Below are 17,832 nucleotides of genomic sequence, written 5' to 3' on the forward strand. Positions count from 1 at the left end.
AAAAATCGCCAGAGGTCGCCCATTGTCCTCTATAAAAATTCTAAACATAGACCTCGATAGGTATTTATATGATGAACAACATTGCCGAAGACCGCAAAGCAATCTGATGCTTATAAAAAAAGTTATTAAACATAGACTATTCGGAAATTTTGCCCGATTTTGTTATTATTGTTATTCCTTTACGTGTTAATCAACGTCGCCTTGCCAATAGGTTTTCATTGAATCACTTTTTTCACAAGTGTCGGATTGTTTCGCGGTCTTCGGCAATATTGTTCATCATATAAATACCTATCGAGGTCTATGTTTAGAATTTTTATAGAGGACAATGGGTGACGTCTGGCGATTTTTCTTTGTAAAAGTAAGTTTTCCCATAGTAAATCCCATACAAACTTTGAACGGCTGGCGCGTAAATATAGTTTTTCCAATCGAGCTGAAATTTTGCACAGTTGTTATGGGACCTAAATGCAATCCAGAAAGGAGACTGATGCGAGAATCTAAATTTTGTCCCACACTACTGTACATGCAGCGACACATCACCGAAATCACGCCGTAAATATTCGATTTGATTTGGGGGAGCCGTACTCGAATGCAAGATTTTTTTTCTCAGTGTTATTATCATTCAACAAAAATAATGTTTATGAATCATTTTTTTAGCTGTCTGGTAAGTAGTTCTAGCTGGTACAATGCCAGCATCTCAGCAGGTTTACAGTCAAAAATACATGGTCTCTTCCCTCTGGTAAGTCGATACCTCTTTACCTTGATGTTCCTTAAATCAATGCCAAAGTTGGAATAATAGTAGTTGGCTTGAGTTTTTGCGAAAATCACGTGGCTCTTCTAATACAGTAGTTCAACATTGTGAATCCCATCAAGTAGCCTATGTTGTGTATTGCTGTTTGCATTTGAGATGCAAATCTTGACAAATCGTCTTCCAAATGCGGTAACACAAAACAATCAAAGGACACCTAGCAACGATTATAAAAACACCGCATTTGGTGTTCCCACATTTGATATTTGCGTTTCAAACGCACACAGCAATATATGAACTTTCTAAATCAGTATTGTCATTGAAGGCTGTAAATGCGGGAAATGCCCTTAGCAACGGGTGTTTTGATATTTTCAAGGCATTTTGCCTACAGCAACAATAGGCGTGAGCTTCAATGGCTCCGCTGACTGTGATTTGCTGCGCTTGCCTACTGTACCGTGCTGCATCAATACCCGGACGCTTAAGCAGGGACCTATGTTCAAATTCTATTTTAAATAGATTATCTCTAGAATTAAACAATGTTCTGTGTTGCAACATATAGGTTTATATCTTATCTAAGTAACAATAAGGAGTTTTTGATTGAAAATTAAGATTTTATCATTTGAATAGTGAAATCAATAATTCTTGTCCTGTCCTTAAATCCGGACACCTAGAACAAGCCTTGTCCTGAAATCTGGACACTTGTGAATCAAAATCCGGACAGCTGTATAACTTCATGAAATATTTTCGTAAAATACGTAATAAGTGTTCCTTTATCCAATCAAACTCCACCTTGTTATGTTATTGATGTACTCATTTACTCTACGTTGCTCAAAAATATATGAAATATAAGTAAATTTGTGTTTTTATTACCTCAATTGTAGTCATAGAATTTCTGTGGACGCTTGTGTTTAGAACTGCGGTTTCACATAAATAATACAGGTTTTTAAGAGGAAAACGGAGTAAGGGGTCACATAACACTTTAACTAGATCTTCTGCAAGTTTTCTCTTGAAGATACTATCAAAATTTTCATTCACATATGCCAATTTCAGCAAGATAATATCTCGTCCGGATTTCAAGCCACTCGTCTTCAAACCCGGACAGTCAACTTAAACACTTAAATAATAGCATTTAACCCAAATTTATAAAGTTTGATGCCACTGTATTGTTAATTAATAATTCCGTTTGCCCTTATGTTGAAAACACCTTTGAAAAACTTGAAATCAATCACAATATTATCAACCCGAACTGGTAAAATTGATGCATAAAATTAAACATATGAACATATATTTTTTCCTTTATTTAATCAATGTTATCAGAGTGTCCGGATATTGATACCGTCCGGATTTTGATTCACCACGGTAGTGTGAATTTCAGAATTTTTATCAACTCAATGCTATATATTTCAGTTTTCTAAGTAAGTTAACGTGTGCAACTAGACATTTTTATGAAAAGTTACAAATATCCTCCTAATGACAATGTATTTCTTGAAATTGAATATTATGATCATGTTGATAAATGAAGTCGTTCAACTCATTTGAAAATAAGAATTTTCAATTTTTGAATATTGAACTATTTCTTAGGAGAATGCATTAAAATTGTAACTATTATTTTATTGAAATTACTATTTCGAATGTATTTTTTTTTGAAATAATGAAAAGTTCAAAAATTAAAAATATGTGTTTTCGATACATCCTCAAATCGAGAGCCCCTTCTATATCGAATAAGGGAGAGTTGACTGTATATGAAAATGTTTATTTTTTATTATTAATAAAAATTTAGAAAAGGAACACAGCATTGCTTTAACGGAAAATGTGATTATGGATAGCAACATATATACGAAATGTTGGATTTAATTTGTTAACAATACATTTTCAAGTGCTTTTTCACTTTTATTTACATAATTGTTTTTTTTTCTTTCTTTATTAAAGAGATTTTTAGCCTTGGGCTAGTTCATCTCGGGATCACCGGCTTTACTTCCCTTCCGAAGGAAGTCGTCACTGAAATTGTTCGTGACTATCTTGGGATGGGATAATATTATATTATAATCCCTCCTCGGCGTGAGAGGCGTGTGGTCTAACCACAACACCAGATCCGCCCCCAAAAAGCATAATTGTGTGTTGTTATCATCCAAAAAAATTCTGAATTCATTATGATTTTAATGCCTGATTTTAAGTACTAATAATACACATTTTGTGCCCCAATTCCCCACGGGTAGAAATCAGAATCCAAAAACAAGATTATGACTCATGATATCATGATTCTAATGTGTTTTCATGTTATGAAAATACACCATGATTTGGACTCATGATATCATGAGTCAGATTACCGTAACGCAACACACGCGTTAGGTTTTTGTTGCTGATTGCTCGGAATCATGATTCAAATGCCAAAAATGCTGAGTCGCGCATCCGTTTATGATCGACAAAATAAAAAAAGTTAAAAATAACATACATTGAGATTCGAGCCAAGAACCTTCCGATTGTAAGCCACGTACTCTACCACTCAACCATTTCGTCATCTTGAATTGAGAGTGATCGATACGAATGACTTGAAGCAAAGTGCGCCGCTTAGTGTTTTCACACTGGATGTTACGCTTATGAAGAATCATGATTATGACTCCAGGAACCATGATTTGCGATCCTGATATTATGACCTAACCAATTTATGAATTTCATGATTTGTAAATCATGGTGTGGGGATCAGATTTTTATCCGTGCCGAATGAATTATTTGTTTGTTATTGATTTATTTGTTTGTTTTTAAATAAAATCATACCAAAATTTGTTTTTGCTTGTACGAAGTTATGGATGAATTGCAACGACAATTGTCTAAAAGCGAAAAATTAAAAAAAAAGTAGGCACATACAGTACCTTTGCGATTTCATTACGGCCCAAAATTAAATTTGTCGTGAATTTGACGAAACCGTAAATTTGGTGAAACGAAAAATAAATGTATTGAATTATGTTCAATCATCAATTTATGACAAAATTCAAGGCTTATATGGTTGTAGCTAACATGTAATCACTACACTTTTTATTCTTTAACATTTAATGTTTCTATATTATTCAAAAGAACAGCAAAGAAATGGTGGTTCATTTTGATTGTGCTGCTTATTAATTTAACTTACTTTTTTGCTGCAGAGGTTTGTGCATAATCGGGTAACTTCAGCACTTTCTACAACTTTGATTCTCGTTTTTTCGTATATGAAATAAGCGTCCCCTGAAGGTTTTCCAAGATAAAGTCTTATGAAATAAAAATAACAAAAGGATTGGTGACGTTCTATTTAATAGGTATTATCATGTGTTTTCGGATTTTTTTTCAATTCCCTTTTTTGCGAGAAAACAAAATTTTAACGACTGTAACGTACAAAATAAAGCTTACATATTTTCCAAATTCAATGGCTAACAATTCCTTGTTTTTATGTAGCTCTGTTCTAATTATCGAGTTGTAATCATCTACATTACCATTTGCAAAAACACTGGGAATTTTCAACTTCAAAGTTTCAACTTGGAATAATCTGAGATGCGTTCCGTTTTTTTTTCAATGACTTAATGTGGAATGATCTTAATGTACAATGTTTAAAGTGGAATCAGAATGAATATCATTCTTAACATTCTTAACCACAAATGTAGGGATACAAATACAATTGATCTCTCCGAAAATTGAATAATTTGAACAACCCTATTCCGAAGCCCATAAACGACAATGACAATGAATAAAAATTAGAATCATATTCACTTAATCACGATGGCATTCTACAAAAACAAATATAGTTCATTTCGAAGATTCATTGTTCAATGTTTCTTTTATATACTTGTATAGCATGCGCAAACGGTAACTTCAGAGTCATTCCAAATTTGTATCTTAAATGTGAATGCCTCAAATTTGTCTTCAGCGAAAAATTCCGCACAATATACACTATCATCACCTTCATACTTATCATCGCATAACGGCCTCCTATACAATTCCTAGACCCACTACTGAACGGCATAAAAGCGTAAGGATGTCGCTTTTCGCACCGTTCCGGTGCAAAATTCTCCGGATCAAACTTTTCCGCATCCGGTCCCCAGATGTCCTTTCGCCGGTGCAACGCAAAGAACGAAAACGAAAGAGTGTTCCCCGCCGGAATGCGCACGCCGTCCAGTTCCAGTTCCTTCAAGTTTTGACGAGCCACAGTGGGAGCCACCGGGCAGTGGCGGAGAACTTCCTTCAGAAACATTTCTGTGTATTCGAGCTGTCGAAGAAAATCGGCATCAAGGGATATGCGATCGTTAGGCCCATCGGGAGGAAAGTGTTTCATCACTTCGTCGTATACTTTCTGCTGGATATTTGGGTAGATGGCTAGGAAGAGACATGCATGAGCCACCCCTAGACCGGAGGTATCGTTTCCCTGCGTTTGGGAGATTTGTAAATTTATTATGAGGTGTTTGTTCAATATTACTCTTGCGATAACTTACGGCTATCATAATGGTTAACACATTATGCAAAATCTCTTCATCTGTGAACGGACGACTGCTGTTGGATAGTGACAACAGTTGATCGATGAATATTTGAGGTTTCCGAATATCATCTTCATCTTCTTTCGGGGTTGATGCATTATGAAGGTGTTGTTGATTCAAACAGAACATATGCTCTCGTCGCTTTTCTCTGATTATCTGCGAGTTGAGTAGTTTTATGAGAACTCAGTGTTATAGATGATTTCTTAAAAGCACTTACAACGAGAAGTTCAAGACAAACATATCGAAATTATGTTTCACAAACGTAATGAATTTTTGCCAAATCTTCAGAGTCGATATCAAAATTCTAAACTGCACGGAAAATTCGATCGATTGGTCACCGCCAGTAAGTGATCAAATTTTCAGAACGAACGATTGTTTGGTTCTTTACATTTGTGCTCTTGAAAATTCGAGATTTTGGTTCGATGTATCTTCATCTTAAAAGATGACAAAGACACAGAATTATGAAACTGAACATGTTGATCTAAACTAATGTTGGGCACGTGTTAAACTTCCCGTTGAATTTAGTATACAAGTTTTTGACGCTCCTAATGTGAGTATCAAGACAACTTACGTTTCCGGAAAATTCTTCAATCTTTTTCCGTATCTTCATCTCCTTTCTGTAATAACTAGTCAATCGATAAATAGAATCTAGGAACAATTCAACACTGAGCATTCTTTTGCCCACTAGCTCAAATAATCTGCAAGAAAAGCATAACTTAGTAAACCAGGAAATATCTTCAATCACATTTATACCCTTCCATATTCCGTAGAAATTCATCACTTCCTTCTCGTTCCAGCACGTTACTTCCCAGCGTAGTTGCACACACCATTTCCAATGTACACTTGGAAGTAAATTGAAACATGTCAACCGTTTCCCCATTTGCGCATTTGAACAAATCGGCCACCATTCTCGAACTGCAGTCCTCAAAAATGGAAATGAAGCTATTCAATATTTTCATGTTGAAGGTTGGATTCAACGCTTTCCGTTGGCCTTTCCACAGCTTATCTGCAATCGAACACGAAAGTTAGGTTGGGCTCTTATCATCCTGCAATCATCAATATCTAACATTCAGCCGAAAAGATTCCATGTTCCAACTGCACAAAGTTATAGAAAAATGGTTTCTCCAAGCAATCCGGATGCGAGAGTACTTTGTGCATCAAATCCGGATGACTGATCCCGATGCCCATGATGGGCCCAAGTAAGTGTTTGAACATCCGATCGTGGCTCAAGAACATTCGCCAAACCGATTCGAAGCGTTGAACTTCGTCTTCGACTGCCATGGTCAAATCCATGCCTAGGAAGTACACTTTGGGGGGATGCAGAGTTAGACTGCGGGCAAAAGCACGATTTCTCTTGATGTAAAGAATGATAAGAACCCAAGTTGCGGAGAAAATTGCGATGAGAAGTAAAACTGGGATGAGCAACATTTTGACCGAGGAAGATGAAGCCGATCGAGCAGCCGGAAACTGACTAAATTCAGAAGATTTAGATAATGCAGACATTAGGCATAAGGCAGGTCATTAAACAGCGCAACCATTCTGAATTCCTTGTAAGTTACTTTTTGCGACATATCAAAAGCAATTAACCTCTTGTTATTGCGTCCAGACTTGGGGTTAAAACGCGATTACGTAGCAAAGTTCGCACAAACCGTCATTTTTTCCACGATTCGCTATCCATAAAACATAATTACTTACCATAGCCTTACTATCATAATCCACGAACCACTGGTTTATAAACCACTCAGACTATTATGTGTACAATCATAAAACTGGCACTGGTGAGGGGCAGATAGATATAACGCCCGAATTTATATCAAAGCGATGCTGTGTAGTTGTTGGTATAACAGAAAAATAGGCAGTCAGAACTATTCAGCACGTGATGTTCAGAAAGCCACTCACAAGCTCACTAGTGGAGTGTTATACTTCGACACATCGTAAGCTTCTTGAACTCATAGTTCCACTAATCGGTGGATAAAATCGGTTTGACGAGTTTTCCCGCAGTGAACATTATTCATATATTTTGTGCTAATAAACATTATTTCTACGCTGGTCTACATTAACTTCTGTTTCAAATGTTCCAAATTTCACTTTGGTGGAGACCCTTCTACAAAACAGTAAAAATTGATTTAGTTCCATGTATTTTTATTCGAAAAAAAATAACATATTTCAAATTAACTTGAGTGAAATACTTTGTTTTTGGTTGGACAACATGGATTTGCTCAATATAGGGAACTGAATCCTGTTGATGATACTAGTTAAGGATTGCATTGAAGATTTCCACAGCGATATATACGGGAATATCTTATGATTCATCAAGAGCTTGCTCATGGAACTACTTTAATCAATTAGTAGGATTCCTTCGAGGGATTCTCTCAGAGTTTCTTTATTCTTCGTAGATCTACTCGGAAGACTCTATCAATGGTTAAAATGTAGTACTTTTTTCTGATATTCAATAATGCATTATTTCCTTTCTTCATGAATTTTCCCTAGGATTCCACAAAGCTAATTTACTGGTACTTTTAATCAATTTTTCCAGATATTTCTTATCGAATTTTTCCTGAGATAGATATCTATAAAAATACTTCCAGGGATTCCTCCAGAAACGCCTCCAAATATTCCATTGCTGAGTAGCCCAAGAAATTATTTTAGAAATGTATATCTAGGAATTGAATCTAGGAATTCTTTAACAGATGTCTAAGATATTCTTCCAGCTATACTTTTGAGATTTATTGAAAAGATTCATCAGCAATTTTTTCTGGAAATTTGAAAGGATTTTTTATTCTGCCGAAACGTCTAAACTGGGAATGAGCCTACTTCTTAGATGAGTGTTCTTTCAAATAATTCCGCAGTTATTTATTCAGCTTTCCTTCCACCTGACCATTTTTACTTTTGTATATCGTATGGCAAGCACGAAGATGCTTCATTCTCGACGATGTCAGAAAAATTTCTAACCCGAAAAAATCGTCGACCGATGAGAATACATGCACTGCGGCTATTTGGGCCCCTTAGAGACTAAGAATGTTTCAATGAGTTTCTGAAATAGTTTCCAGAGATTCCTATAAAAATGCGCGGGGTTTTCCTGTAGTTCCGCTTGTGAGATTTATCTGGGGATTCCTTTAGAAGATTATCCAGCAAGGATGGAAGTCTAGTGATCCTGACAAAATCCTCGATGAGTTTCGGTTGTTCTACTGTGAAACAATGTGATTTCTCGAGGGTTTCCTCCAGGTTTCTCACATAATTAATAATGATATTCCTCCAGAGCATCGTAATGAGATTTTATCAAATCTTTTTCTGTGATTTTTGTAAGGATTCTTTCTGGAGATTGCTGAATAGATGTTTTTAGGACTTCCAAGTAACATTGGTTGCTGAATAACAGCTTATTCAGCTTAAATGCTGTTTATGCAGCCTTTGAAAATACTCAAGAAACTGTTTATGGCATTCTCCCAAGATATTATCCACGAATTACTACATGGGTCTCTACAGGAATTATTTTTTGTATTAAAAAATTTGTTGGAAAAATTTCTTAGATGAATACCGAAAATTTCCACTAATAAAGCAGCCATGATAATTCATTGGGCTTAAGTTTTCTTCGTTTTCTTCGAGGGAGTCTTCCAGTAAACATCTACGTGTTCCTCTAGTAATTCACCCAGAAATTGCTCTTAAGATTCGTCCTGGGATTACTCCACGGATTCCTCGATTAAATCCCTCCAGAAGTTCTTTTCAAGATTCCACCAGGAAATTATCCAAAGATTAGGCCTAAAAATAATTCACAGATTTTTCTAGGATTCCTCTACATATATCTCCAAGATTCCTGCTAAACCTTGTACTGAAGTTCTTGCAGAATACTTTCAGAATTCTTCAAGTAGGTCCTTCAAGAATTACTTTAGAAATTACTCCAGGGACACCTCAAATCATTTCTTTAAGGATTCGTCCATAATTTTTCCAATGAAAAAAATATCCACGAATTTTACCAGGACTTCTAGGAATACCTCGAAAACTCCCCCTCAAAAACTTCTCCAAAGATTCTGCTGGGAAATAATCCTTCAAGATTATAATAAATCAGTGGTTTTCAGCCATTTTACATCGGGGAGCACTTTTTGAAATAAAATTGTTGCGCGGAGCACCTGTTCCTCATCACAACTCCATTTAAGGTGAAGATAAATCGAAGCCAAAGTTCAAATTTTCAAGAGCACGGATCTGGAGAACCAAACATCCGTTCAAGCCGAAAACTTAATCGATTGGTCACTAGCTGGTGGTGACCAATCGATTAGGTTTTCAGCTCAAACGGATGTTTGGTTCTCTAGATCCGTGCTCTTGAAAATTTGAACTTTGGCTTCGATTCATCTTCACCTTAAAATCCGGATTTTTACATGCTTAAATCAATCCTACAATTCTTAATCAAGAGGTGAGATTTGTGTTGATCAATCTTCCATTAATTTTGATTTTATTGCGAACTTTTAATTTTATTCATAAAAATAAACGTTTTATTTGGTTAAGCCTGTTATTTTTACTTCAAGTATAAACAGTGACAATTGGGCATCTTAATGGAACTATATTTCGTTCTTCGTCGCATATTTGATTATTCGTAGCATGAAAACGGCAGTATGGCTTTGTTTAGATTTTTTTCGACTTTTGATTTGGGTTCCAATTAATGGGCGAAATATTCTCTTAACTTTTATTCATGTGTTTGAATCAACACTCGCGGAAATATTCATAATTTCGATAAAACTCGTGAAATATTCCTAATATAAAACTATGGTGTAAAATTTTGATTATTATTGAGGTTGCAAGTACCTCAGATTTCTTTATGACAAGGATATGTATCCAGACAAAACTTTCGTATCCTGAAAATTTTAAATTATTCTTTCGGGGAAACTTAGATTTCCTCCACTTAAAAGGTTGTTTGTCATACTAAGTTCGAGAAAACCCAATATTTCAGCTAAAAATTATCGCCGACAGAATATTTTCAATTGAAAAATCATCACCCAAATGCTGAACGTTTTCGTAAAAATATCTGGGGTAATAATGATATAAATTTTGACACAATGAGTATAAGACTCGAGTTTCATCATTCACCATAACGTCAACATCATAATGTGAAGATGAATTGAAAGCCCAAACGCAAAGGGATACAAGTAAAACATTGATCGGCTTTGAGTTAGGTATACTGTTTTGAAGCTTTCCATCGACATTTTAAATGAATTTCCATCCAACTAACATAATTCGTAAGAGAAACTTTCAACTTTTTCACGACGTTCGTTTCGCTTCCGTGATCAGCAGTCAAATGAATTTTCTACAATCATCAATTACCGTCACTTTTCACACACAGCACGAGCGATGGATTAAGTATCGAGAGAAACAAAAACTGTGTAATAAATGTCGTCTGACACGATGACATTTTCATAAACCATGAGTTTTGCATAGATTTCAGAAATGTCCGATCATTAACAACAAGAATAGTTTGGTATTGCTTGCTATTTCGTATGTGACTCATATGCAATGAAAGCAGCTCTTGTTAGGAAAAATGACAGAAATAGAGAAAACTGTAACGTTTTTAGGTGACGCCATCGTGGTCAGCTGCATTCAATTGATTTTTTTTTTCTTGCGTACGTTCGTTGGATCACTCGTGTTGTAAACGCTGAAGGTAAAGACTGTCGAATGTCAACGAAAACGTGTTGAGTACTGTGATTGCTAACAAGACTGCACCAATACAATTTGTATGGAATGAGAAACTGATGAAAAGGCTTCAATACTTGGTTTTTGTAACTTACGTCCCTTTACTTCTAACCCCCTGAAATAAACCAATTCTTAATTTTCAAGAGTTTAAATGTGGAGAATGAAAATGAAAATTAGATCGATTGATCATAACCATCAAGTTACTGATCGATCGAATTTTTTAACGCGATCGGTTGTTTTGTTCTCTAAATCTGTACTCATAAAATTTTTTGTCACGGTTTGGTTTGGTATTATTAAGAGCATATTCAACGAAAAAAGTTGAGATATTTCAAAGAATCGGTACCAATTTTCAAAACTGTTGTGGAGCACCTGTCAAGGCTTGGCGGAGCACCAAGTGCTCCACGGAGCACGATCTGAAAACCGCTGTAATAAATTATAAGCTGTAAAGTGGAATACCTAAAAATAGATGAAAAACCGAATTTGGTACTGAACCATTTAATTCCACTAGAGTTTGTATCCTTTGACAGATACACGTATTTCGACCTCAACTGTAAGGCCTCCTTTAGTATTCATGTACTAGACTTGACTCTAGTGGACTAGTGTACGGGGATACTCTCCGAAATCCCATTATAAGTGTCTCCAAAATTTCTGCTATGAAACAATTTAGTTTTTTTTAGAAATCCCTCTTAATATTCCTCTGGGAATTTTTCAGGCGCTCCTCAAGGAATTTCTTCAGGAATATCTGCACACATTTCTCCTGGATTCTCCAAAATTCCTCCAAAAATTCTTGTGAAGTTTGCACTAGGGGTTCCTCTTGAGGTTTTCCCACGGGTTTTTCATAAATTTCTTCAGAGATTTCAATGGAGCTCGTACAGTGTTTCCTCAAGAAATATCTCAAGGGGTTCCAGAAGAAACTTCTCCAAGGATTCCTCCAATAAGTTTCAGAGGAATTCCTCCGGTGATTTCTCCAGGAAAACTTCAAGGTGTATCTTTAGGGATTTCTCAAAAAATTTCTTTTACTACTGTTCCATTGATTTTCTCCAAGCACTCCTTCTGGTATTTTTCTAGTGCTTCTGGGATTTTTCAAAGAGATTTCTTCAGGGATTTCTCCAGAGATTTTTCCAAGGATTCCTCCAGGATTTTTTAAGGGATACCTTCAAAGAATGCCTTACAAAATGCTTTCAGGAATTTCTTAAGGGATTTCTCCAAGAATTCTTCCCTAAATTCATCCAATATTTTTTTTTATTTCAGGCATTCATTCCAAAATTTCCCACCAAGAACTCCTGCAGAATTTTCTCTAGGATTCCTGCAAGGCTTTTCCAGGACTTCGTTCAAAGGTTTCTAAAAGCAATACATCAGATTACCAAAGGATTCCTTCAGAAATTGATCGGGGTTGCTTTCAAGAAATCCTTCAGGAATTTCTTTAAGAAATCCTACAGAGATTCTTTCTTCAGCTCATACAGAGATCCCTCCAGGAACTCCTCTATGAATTTCTTAAGGCATTCCTTTCAGAATTTCCCAAAAGCTTTGATAATTCCTACTGGGTAGCAATCCAATTATTCGAAAACTATACCTAAATACCCTCATGGTTCCTAGATGAATAGCTGAGAAAACTTTTGGAGGTATTTTCTGTGAAGTTGTTAGATAAATTCTTTAGGGAATCAAAAGAGGAAGCCCTGTACGATTTTTTGGAAAAAAAAAATCGCTGGAAGAATTGGAGGAATCTCTAATGGAATTTTTGGAGCAATCTCTAAAGAATCTCTAAAGGGGGTGGAATTATTGGAAGAATTTCTAAAAGGTTTTTTGGAATAATTACTTAAGAAAGAGATCGAATTCGAATTCCATCAGGAATTCCTCAAAAAACCGTCCAGTAAATAATTTTCAGATTTTTTTCAGAAATTCCTTCAGTTGGGATAATTCTAAGAAGATTTTGAGGTAATTTGTTTCTGGGTTTCTTGCAGAATACCTTAAGAATTATTCGCGTAACTCCTCCTACGAAATTACTCAAAACATTTTCAGGTGATTCCTTTAATAGTTTCTTCAGGGATTCTTCCATGACATTTCCAAGAATTACTCTAGAAATTTTTGCGGAGGTCTTACAAATTGTTCCAATAACTTCTTCAACGATTCCTAGAAAAATGCCTCCAGAAACATCATTAAAATTTTGCTAGGGAATAGAAAATTCATATATTTTTTAAAGAATTTCTTCTAGTTGCTACTTCAGTGATTCTACCAGATGTTATAGGGTGTCCCAAAAGTATGGGCACTACTTTGTTAACGAAAATCATAGAAGTTTTCCAAACAATCAAATATTTTTGTATTTTTGAATTTTTCTATAGGCTACTTCAACCAGCATCTGTGATAAATTTGGTAGATTAAATAATTGTTTACATTGAAAATTTTGATATTAGAAAATCAATTCTTATCTGGTCAGCACAGACCCTACATTTGGTTTATGTAGAAAAATAACTAGTAAAATATGTTTTTATCAAATTCTTTCTCCATAGTGAGTTCAAGTACATTGTATCAAGGAAGCTTTACATAAATTTTAGTTTGAAATTTTATTTGGCTTTGTCATAAACCACTTGGAAAAATGGTAAAATTCGCAAAATCTTGTATTTTTCTCTCCTCTCAAGACAACATCACGAAGTTATAACTCTTCAGGTATTTCAAAATTTTGAATAATCGTAATACATTCTAGATTTACGAAAGGCTAATCCCTATTCTCTTGGATAGGCAACTTTATTTTTTGATTAATTCATGTTTTTATGTAAATATAATGATTAGTTATTTGACCATTTTCAAATCAACCACGGCTGGAATCAAATGTTTAGTTCCAATGCAAATATTACATGCTTAAATTTAAAATTCCAATTAGAATAAGTGATAGACCAATAAATTATCATATCGTCACTGATAAATATATTTTTTCAGATTTTTATTATTCGCACTTTTTGACGTAGAAAAATTTTTTGAAACAAAGTCGCTCAAAAATAACGCGAATTGTGCAATACTGATAAGAGATGCTACAAAGAAATGCTACGTAATCAACACATGAATAATTAAATTATTCATTAAAAAATCGCAATCTACTCTTGTTAGGTACAGTAATCAAATGTGTTGAAATCAGATTTTTATCTTCACTGGTCTTGACATGGCAGAATGGTGAATTCGTGCCCATAATTTCTGGGAAACCCTAAACTCAACGGGATTCCTCCAAAAAATTCTCCTGGTTTCCTCAAAGGATTTCCTCATGACCTTTTTCCAGAGTTTTCTATAATGATTCTTCCAAGAATTTAGGAATTTCTCCAAGAACTTTTACAAGAAATCGTTTTTGAATATATCAAAGGGAACTTAATAATTAAAAAAATCCAATAACTTTTCTATGAATTCACCCGAAAGTTATTTCAGGGATCTCTCCAGGGATTTTTCCAGTAATACTAACAAGGATTCTTCCATGAAGTTCTCATGAAATTCTCTCAGAAATTTCTCAAGAAATACGATATTCTCTGAATTTTCTCTTGATTCTTATTCAGGTTTTTTTTCAAGGGATTCCTACACGAATTCATGGAGGGGTTCCGTCAGGAATAGTAATCCAACAATTTCTCCAGACATTCATCCAGAAATTCTTTCTAGGATTACTTTAAGAACTTCTTCAGAGATTTATTCAGGGATTCTCCCAGTAACTTCGATGTCTCAAAACATCCTCCAGAAGTATCTCAAATTATGTCGCTATGAAACAATTACGAGATTTTTTTTTAAGAAATCCCTCCAGATTTTCCAGAAATTCTTTCAGATGTTTATCAAGAGATGCCTCCTGGAAATTTAGAGGGAATTCCTGAAAAAATCTTAAGAAGATTCTTTTAGAAATTCTTTGAAAAATTCCTGAATGAATCGCTCAGAAAATTTTAGACAGAAACTCTGTAGGCATTCCTGAAGAAGTCCCTGGAGTAATATCTGGGGAGATCCCTGGAGAAATTTCTAAAAGTATTTTTGAGGGAATCTCTAAAGAAGTTATTCGATAATTTTTTGTGGAATTACTCGAGAAAGAAACACGTTGACATATTTCTGGAGGGTTCCTTGTTAGCGTCCCTGTAGAAATGCCTGGAAGAATTTCTAGAGCAATTTTCGAAAGAGTTCCTTGAAGGAATTCTGGAGGAAATCCAGAAGAAATTTTTGAAGGAAATTCTGGTGGAATCCATTGAGGAAAAATTGGTCAAATCAAAACATGATTTTATAAACTTCTGAAAATAATTCTAAGAATTATTACCTAGCGGATTATTTGGAGAATTTTTTTGAAGAACCCCTGGAGAAGCTCCTGTGAGAATTCATGTATAAATCTCTGCAAGAACTTCTACCGTAATCCTTGAAAAAATCATGGAGGATTACCTGGAAAAATCTTTGAAGGAGTTCCTGGAAGAATTATTAACACATTTTTTGCAAGAATCTCAGGAGGAACAACTGGAGGAATTTCTGGGAAAATCTCTTAATTATTACCTGGCGAAATCTTTGAAGTAATTTCTGGACAAATTCTTCAAGAAACGCCTACAGTTATTCCTCAAAAATTCCTTAAGAGATTCTTTCGAGAATTCTTTCAAGGATTTTTTCAAAAAAAACTTCAATAATTCCACTAGGAATTTATCCTGAGGTTCCTTTAGGTATTCCTTTAAGAATTTCACCGGAAACACGTTTGTCTCCAGGTATTTCTTCTGGAGCCATGAGAAGAGATTTTAAAATAGTTTCCGAATTACTGAGTTGCATCCCTGGAGGAATTCTCGGATGAATCCGTTGAGAAATTTTTAAAGGAAATTTCGAGACCCCTTGAAAAAAAAGGTCAATCAATATCTCTGTTCTGAGTTCCAAAATGAATATCTGGAGAAGTTCCTGGAGGATTTCTTTGAAGAAACCCGCGATGAATTCCTGAAGGAATCACTTGAAATTTTCTGGGGACAGAAACCCGTGAAAATTCCAGGAAAAGCCTTGAATAAATCCTAGAGAAAGTCCTTAAAGTGTTCTTGGAGAAATCGTTAAGGAATTTCAGGTGGAAAATCTGAAAAAAAATACTGGATGAATTTCTAGAGGAATTCATGGGGGAATCCTTTAAGAAATTTCTGGACGAAAACCCTTGAGAAAATTCTGGGTAATCACTGTAACAATTTTTGGAGGAATCCCTGAAGCTCTTGAGCAATCTTGGAGGAATCCCTTAGATATCCCCAGAGGAGTGCTTAAAAATCACCACGAAAATCATTAGTGGTATTCTTTGTAAAATACCTTGAGACATTTAAAGTGAAAAGCTCTTGAGATATTTTTGAAGAAGTCTCCAGAAAAAATCTTACAGGCACCCTTCGAGAAATTATCGGAGGAAAAAATTCTGAAGGAATTCTTGATAAACCTCTACAGGAATTCCTAGCGCCCTTCAAAGAATTTTAGGAAGAATTCCAGAGAAGTCCTTGAGAAATCATGTGAGAATTTCTAGCAGAGATTCCTAGAAGAATCCCTTAATGAATATCTGAAATAATCGTTGGAGGAACAAATGGAAGGATTTCTGGAAAAATCTCTAAATTATTTCATAGCGGCATCTTTCGAAACACACTTCTGGAGCAATTTTTCGAGGCATTCCTAGAGAAGTTTCTGGAAATAGATACCTTGTAGGCACGCCTGAAGAAATCCCTGGAGAAATTCCCTGTAGAAAAAATGTGGATGACCTTTTGGGAAATTCACTTGGGAAAATCTTTAAGAAACACTAAGCTGTGAAGGAGGCCCAGAACCAGTAGGATCGTTACGGCAGAAAGAAGAATATAATTACAGACGGCGGTAAAAAAGTTGTTAACTTGCTTCATCATCAGACAGGAAAGCTGCAACCAAAATAATGAAGAGTTGAATTGAATTGAAATTTAGAACAAACTGCGGTGGACGTGCACGATAATTGTTCTATTTTTGATGGTCTGTATTTTTGGAACTGTTATAAATTTGGACCTAAAAAATTGATCACCGGTGAAAACGATCTAAAGGCTGCTTAGCCAACTACTAAGCCAAGCTTCAATAACATATCCTCAACCAGAAGTCGACATAAAAGCCGTAATGCATTTTTACGAATTTAAAAGATTTTAGTGCCACAGCTTGATGTTTGCTCTAGCTCCTACCGAGAATGAAATGTTTTCGACTGGCAAACATTGGAGGTTTCCTCTGGGTTTTCATTGCAGAGTGATAGATTTGATGGTTTTTGGATTTCAGACAGATTATGAATATCTCGTAAATTCTTTGGGATCTTACTATTTTCAAAGTTTCAATATAACGAGGTATGGCAATGTTGTGGTAATGTTATATCTAGGGACATTTCAATTATTTACATCAAAGTTACACCATGAATGACCAGATTTCTGTGTGAATAAAAAACATGATTTTCAAGCTCTAATCAATATTAAATACCACGCGGTACACATCGTAACGTAAGTATAAAAACAATTTGTCGATGACGCTACTGCAACGATCCAAAATTGCATTCCATAACTCAAATGAAGTAGCTTTAAATGATTTCACTTTCAGTTCATTTTGAATATACTTCAGTTTAATGAATGCATCACGAAATGCAATGAAATGTCTATTAGTACTGTTTAGCCCCAATCACGACACACTTGACTGGCAAAACAAACGGAAAGCGCAATACGCAAAAATACGAGCACGATCCCAACCACATCACGATTAATTGATTTGCATTAGAGCATCTGCTTTTCTCGGATGGTTGGCGAATTCATGACTTTCGTTGTTTCCCCTACGAAGTAAAAGTTCGAAAATGATGGACTTAAAACATTACACGGGTATTACTTAATCGTTTGAAAGCTGCGTAATGGTGTTTTAAAACTACGTAACAGAACTAGCAGAGTCTGCTAATAAGGAATTACAATACTTTCA

The 17,832-nt window shown here is 35.2% G+C and overlaps 1 protein-coding gene across 1 annotated transcript; it reads right to left on the reverse strand.

Moving 5' to 3' along the window:
• Positions 1 to 3,833: 3,833 nt before the first annotated feature.
• LOC5575185 (cytochrome P450 4c21) lies at positions 3,834 to 6,720 on the reverse strand. Its single transcript, XM_021853691.1, has 5 exons — positions 6,312 to 6,720; positions 5,998 to 6,250; positions 5,816 to 5,942; positions 5,203 to 5,400; positions 3,834 to 5,135 (listed from the first exon to the last, which is right to left on the reverse strand). Exons 1-5 carry the CDS (start codon positions 6,670 to 6,672, stop codon positions 4,533 to 4,535), a joined length of 1,542 nt encoding a protein of 513 aa, XP_021709383.1. The 5' UTR covers positions 6,673 to 6,720; the 3' UTR covers positions 3,834 to 4,532.
• Between the last annotated feature and the right edge of the window lie 11,112 nt (positions 6,721 to 17,832).

The sequence above is a fragment of the Aedes aegypti genome, chromosome 3 (assembly GCF_002204515.2).
Source record: "Aedes aegypti strain LVP_AGWG chromosome 3, AaegL5.0 Primary Assembly, whole genome shotgun sequence".
In the NCBI taxonomy this organism is placed as follows: Eukaryota; Metazoa; Arthropoda; class Insecta; order Diptera; family Culicidae; genus Aedes; species Aedes aegypti.

Excerpts from the sequence above, each read along its gene's own strand:
- LOC5575185 (XM_021853691.1), bottom strand. The coding sequence starts at position 6,672 with ATGTTGCTCATCCCAGTTTTACTTCTCATCGCAATTTTCTCCGCAACT. Across the intron at positions 6,251-6,311 it reads TGGAATCTTTTCGGCTGAAT|ATAAGCTGTGGAAAGGCCAA; the intron begins GTTAGATATTGA and ends GTTCGATTGCAG. Across the intron at positions 5,136-5,202 it reads TGTTAACCATTATGATAGCC|GGAAACGATACCTCCGGTCT; the intron begins GTAAGTTATCGC and ends TCCCAAACGCAG.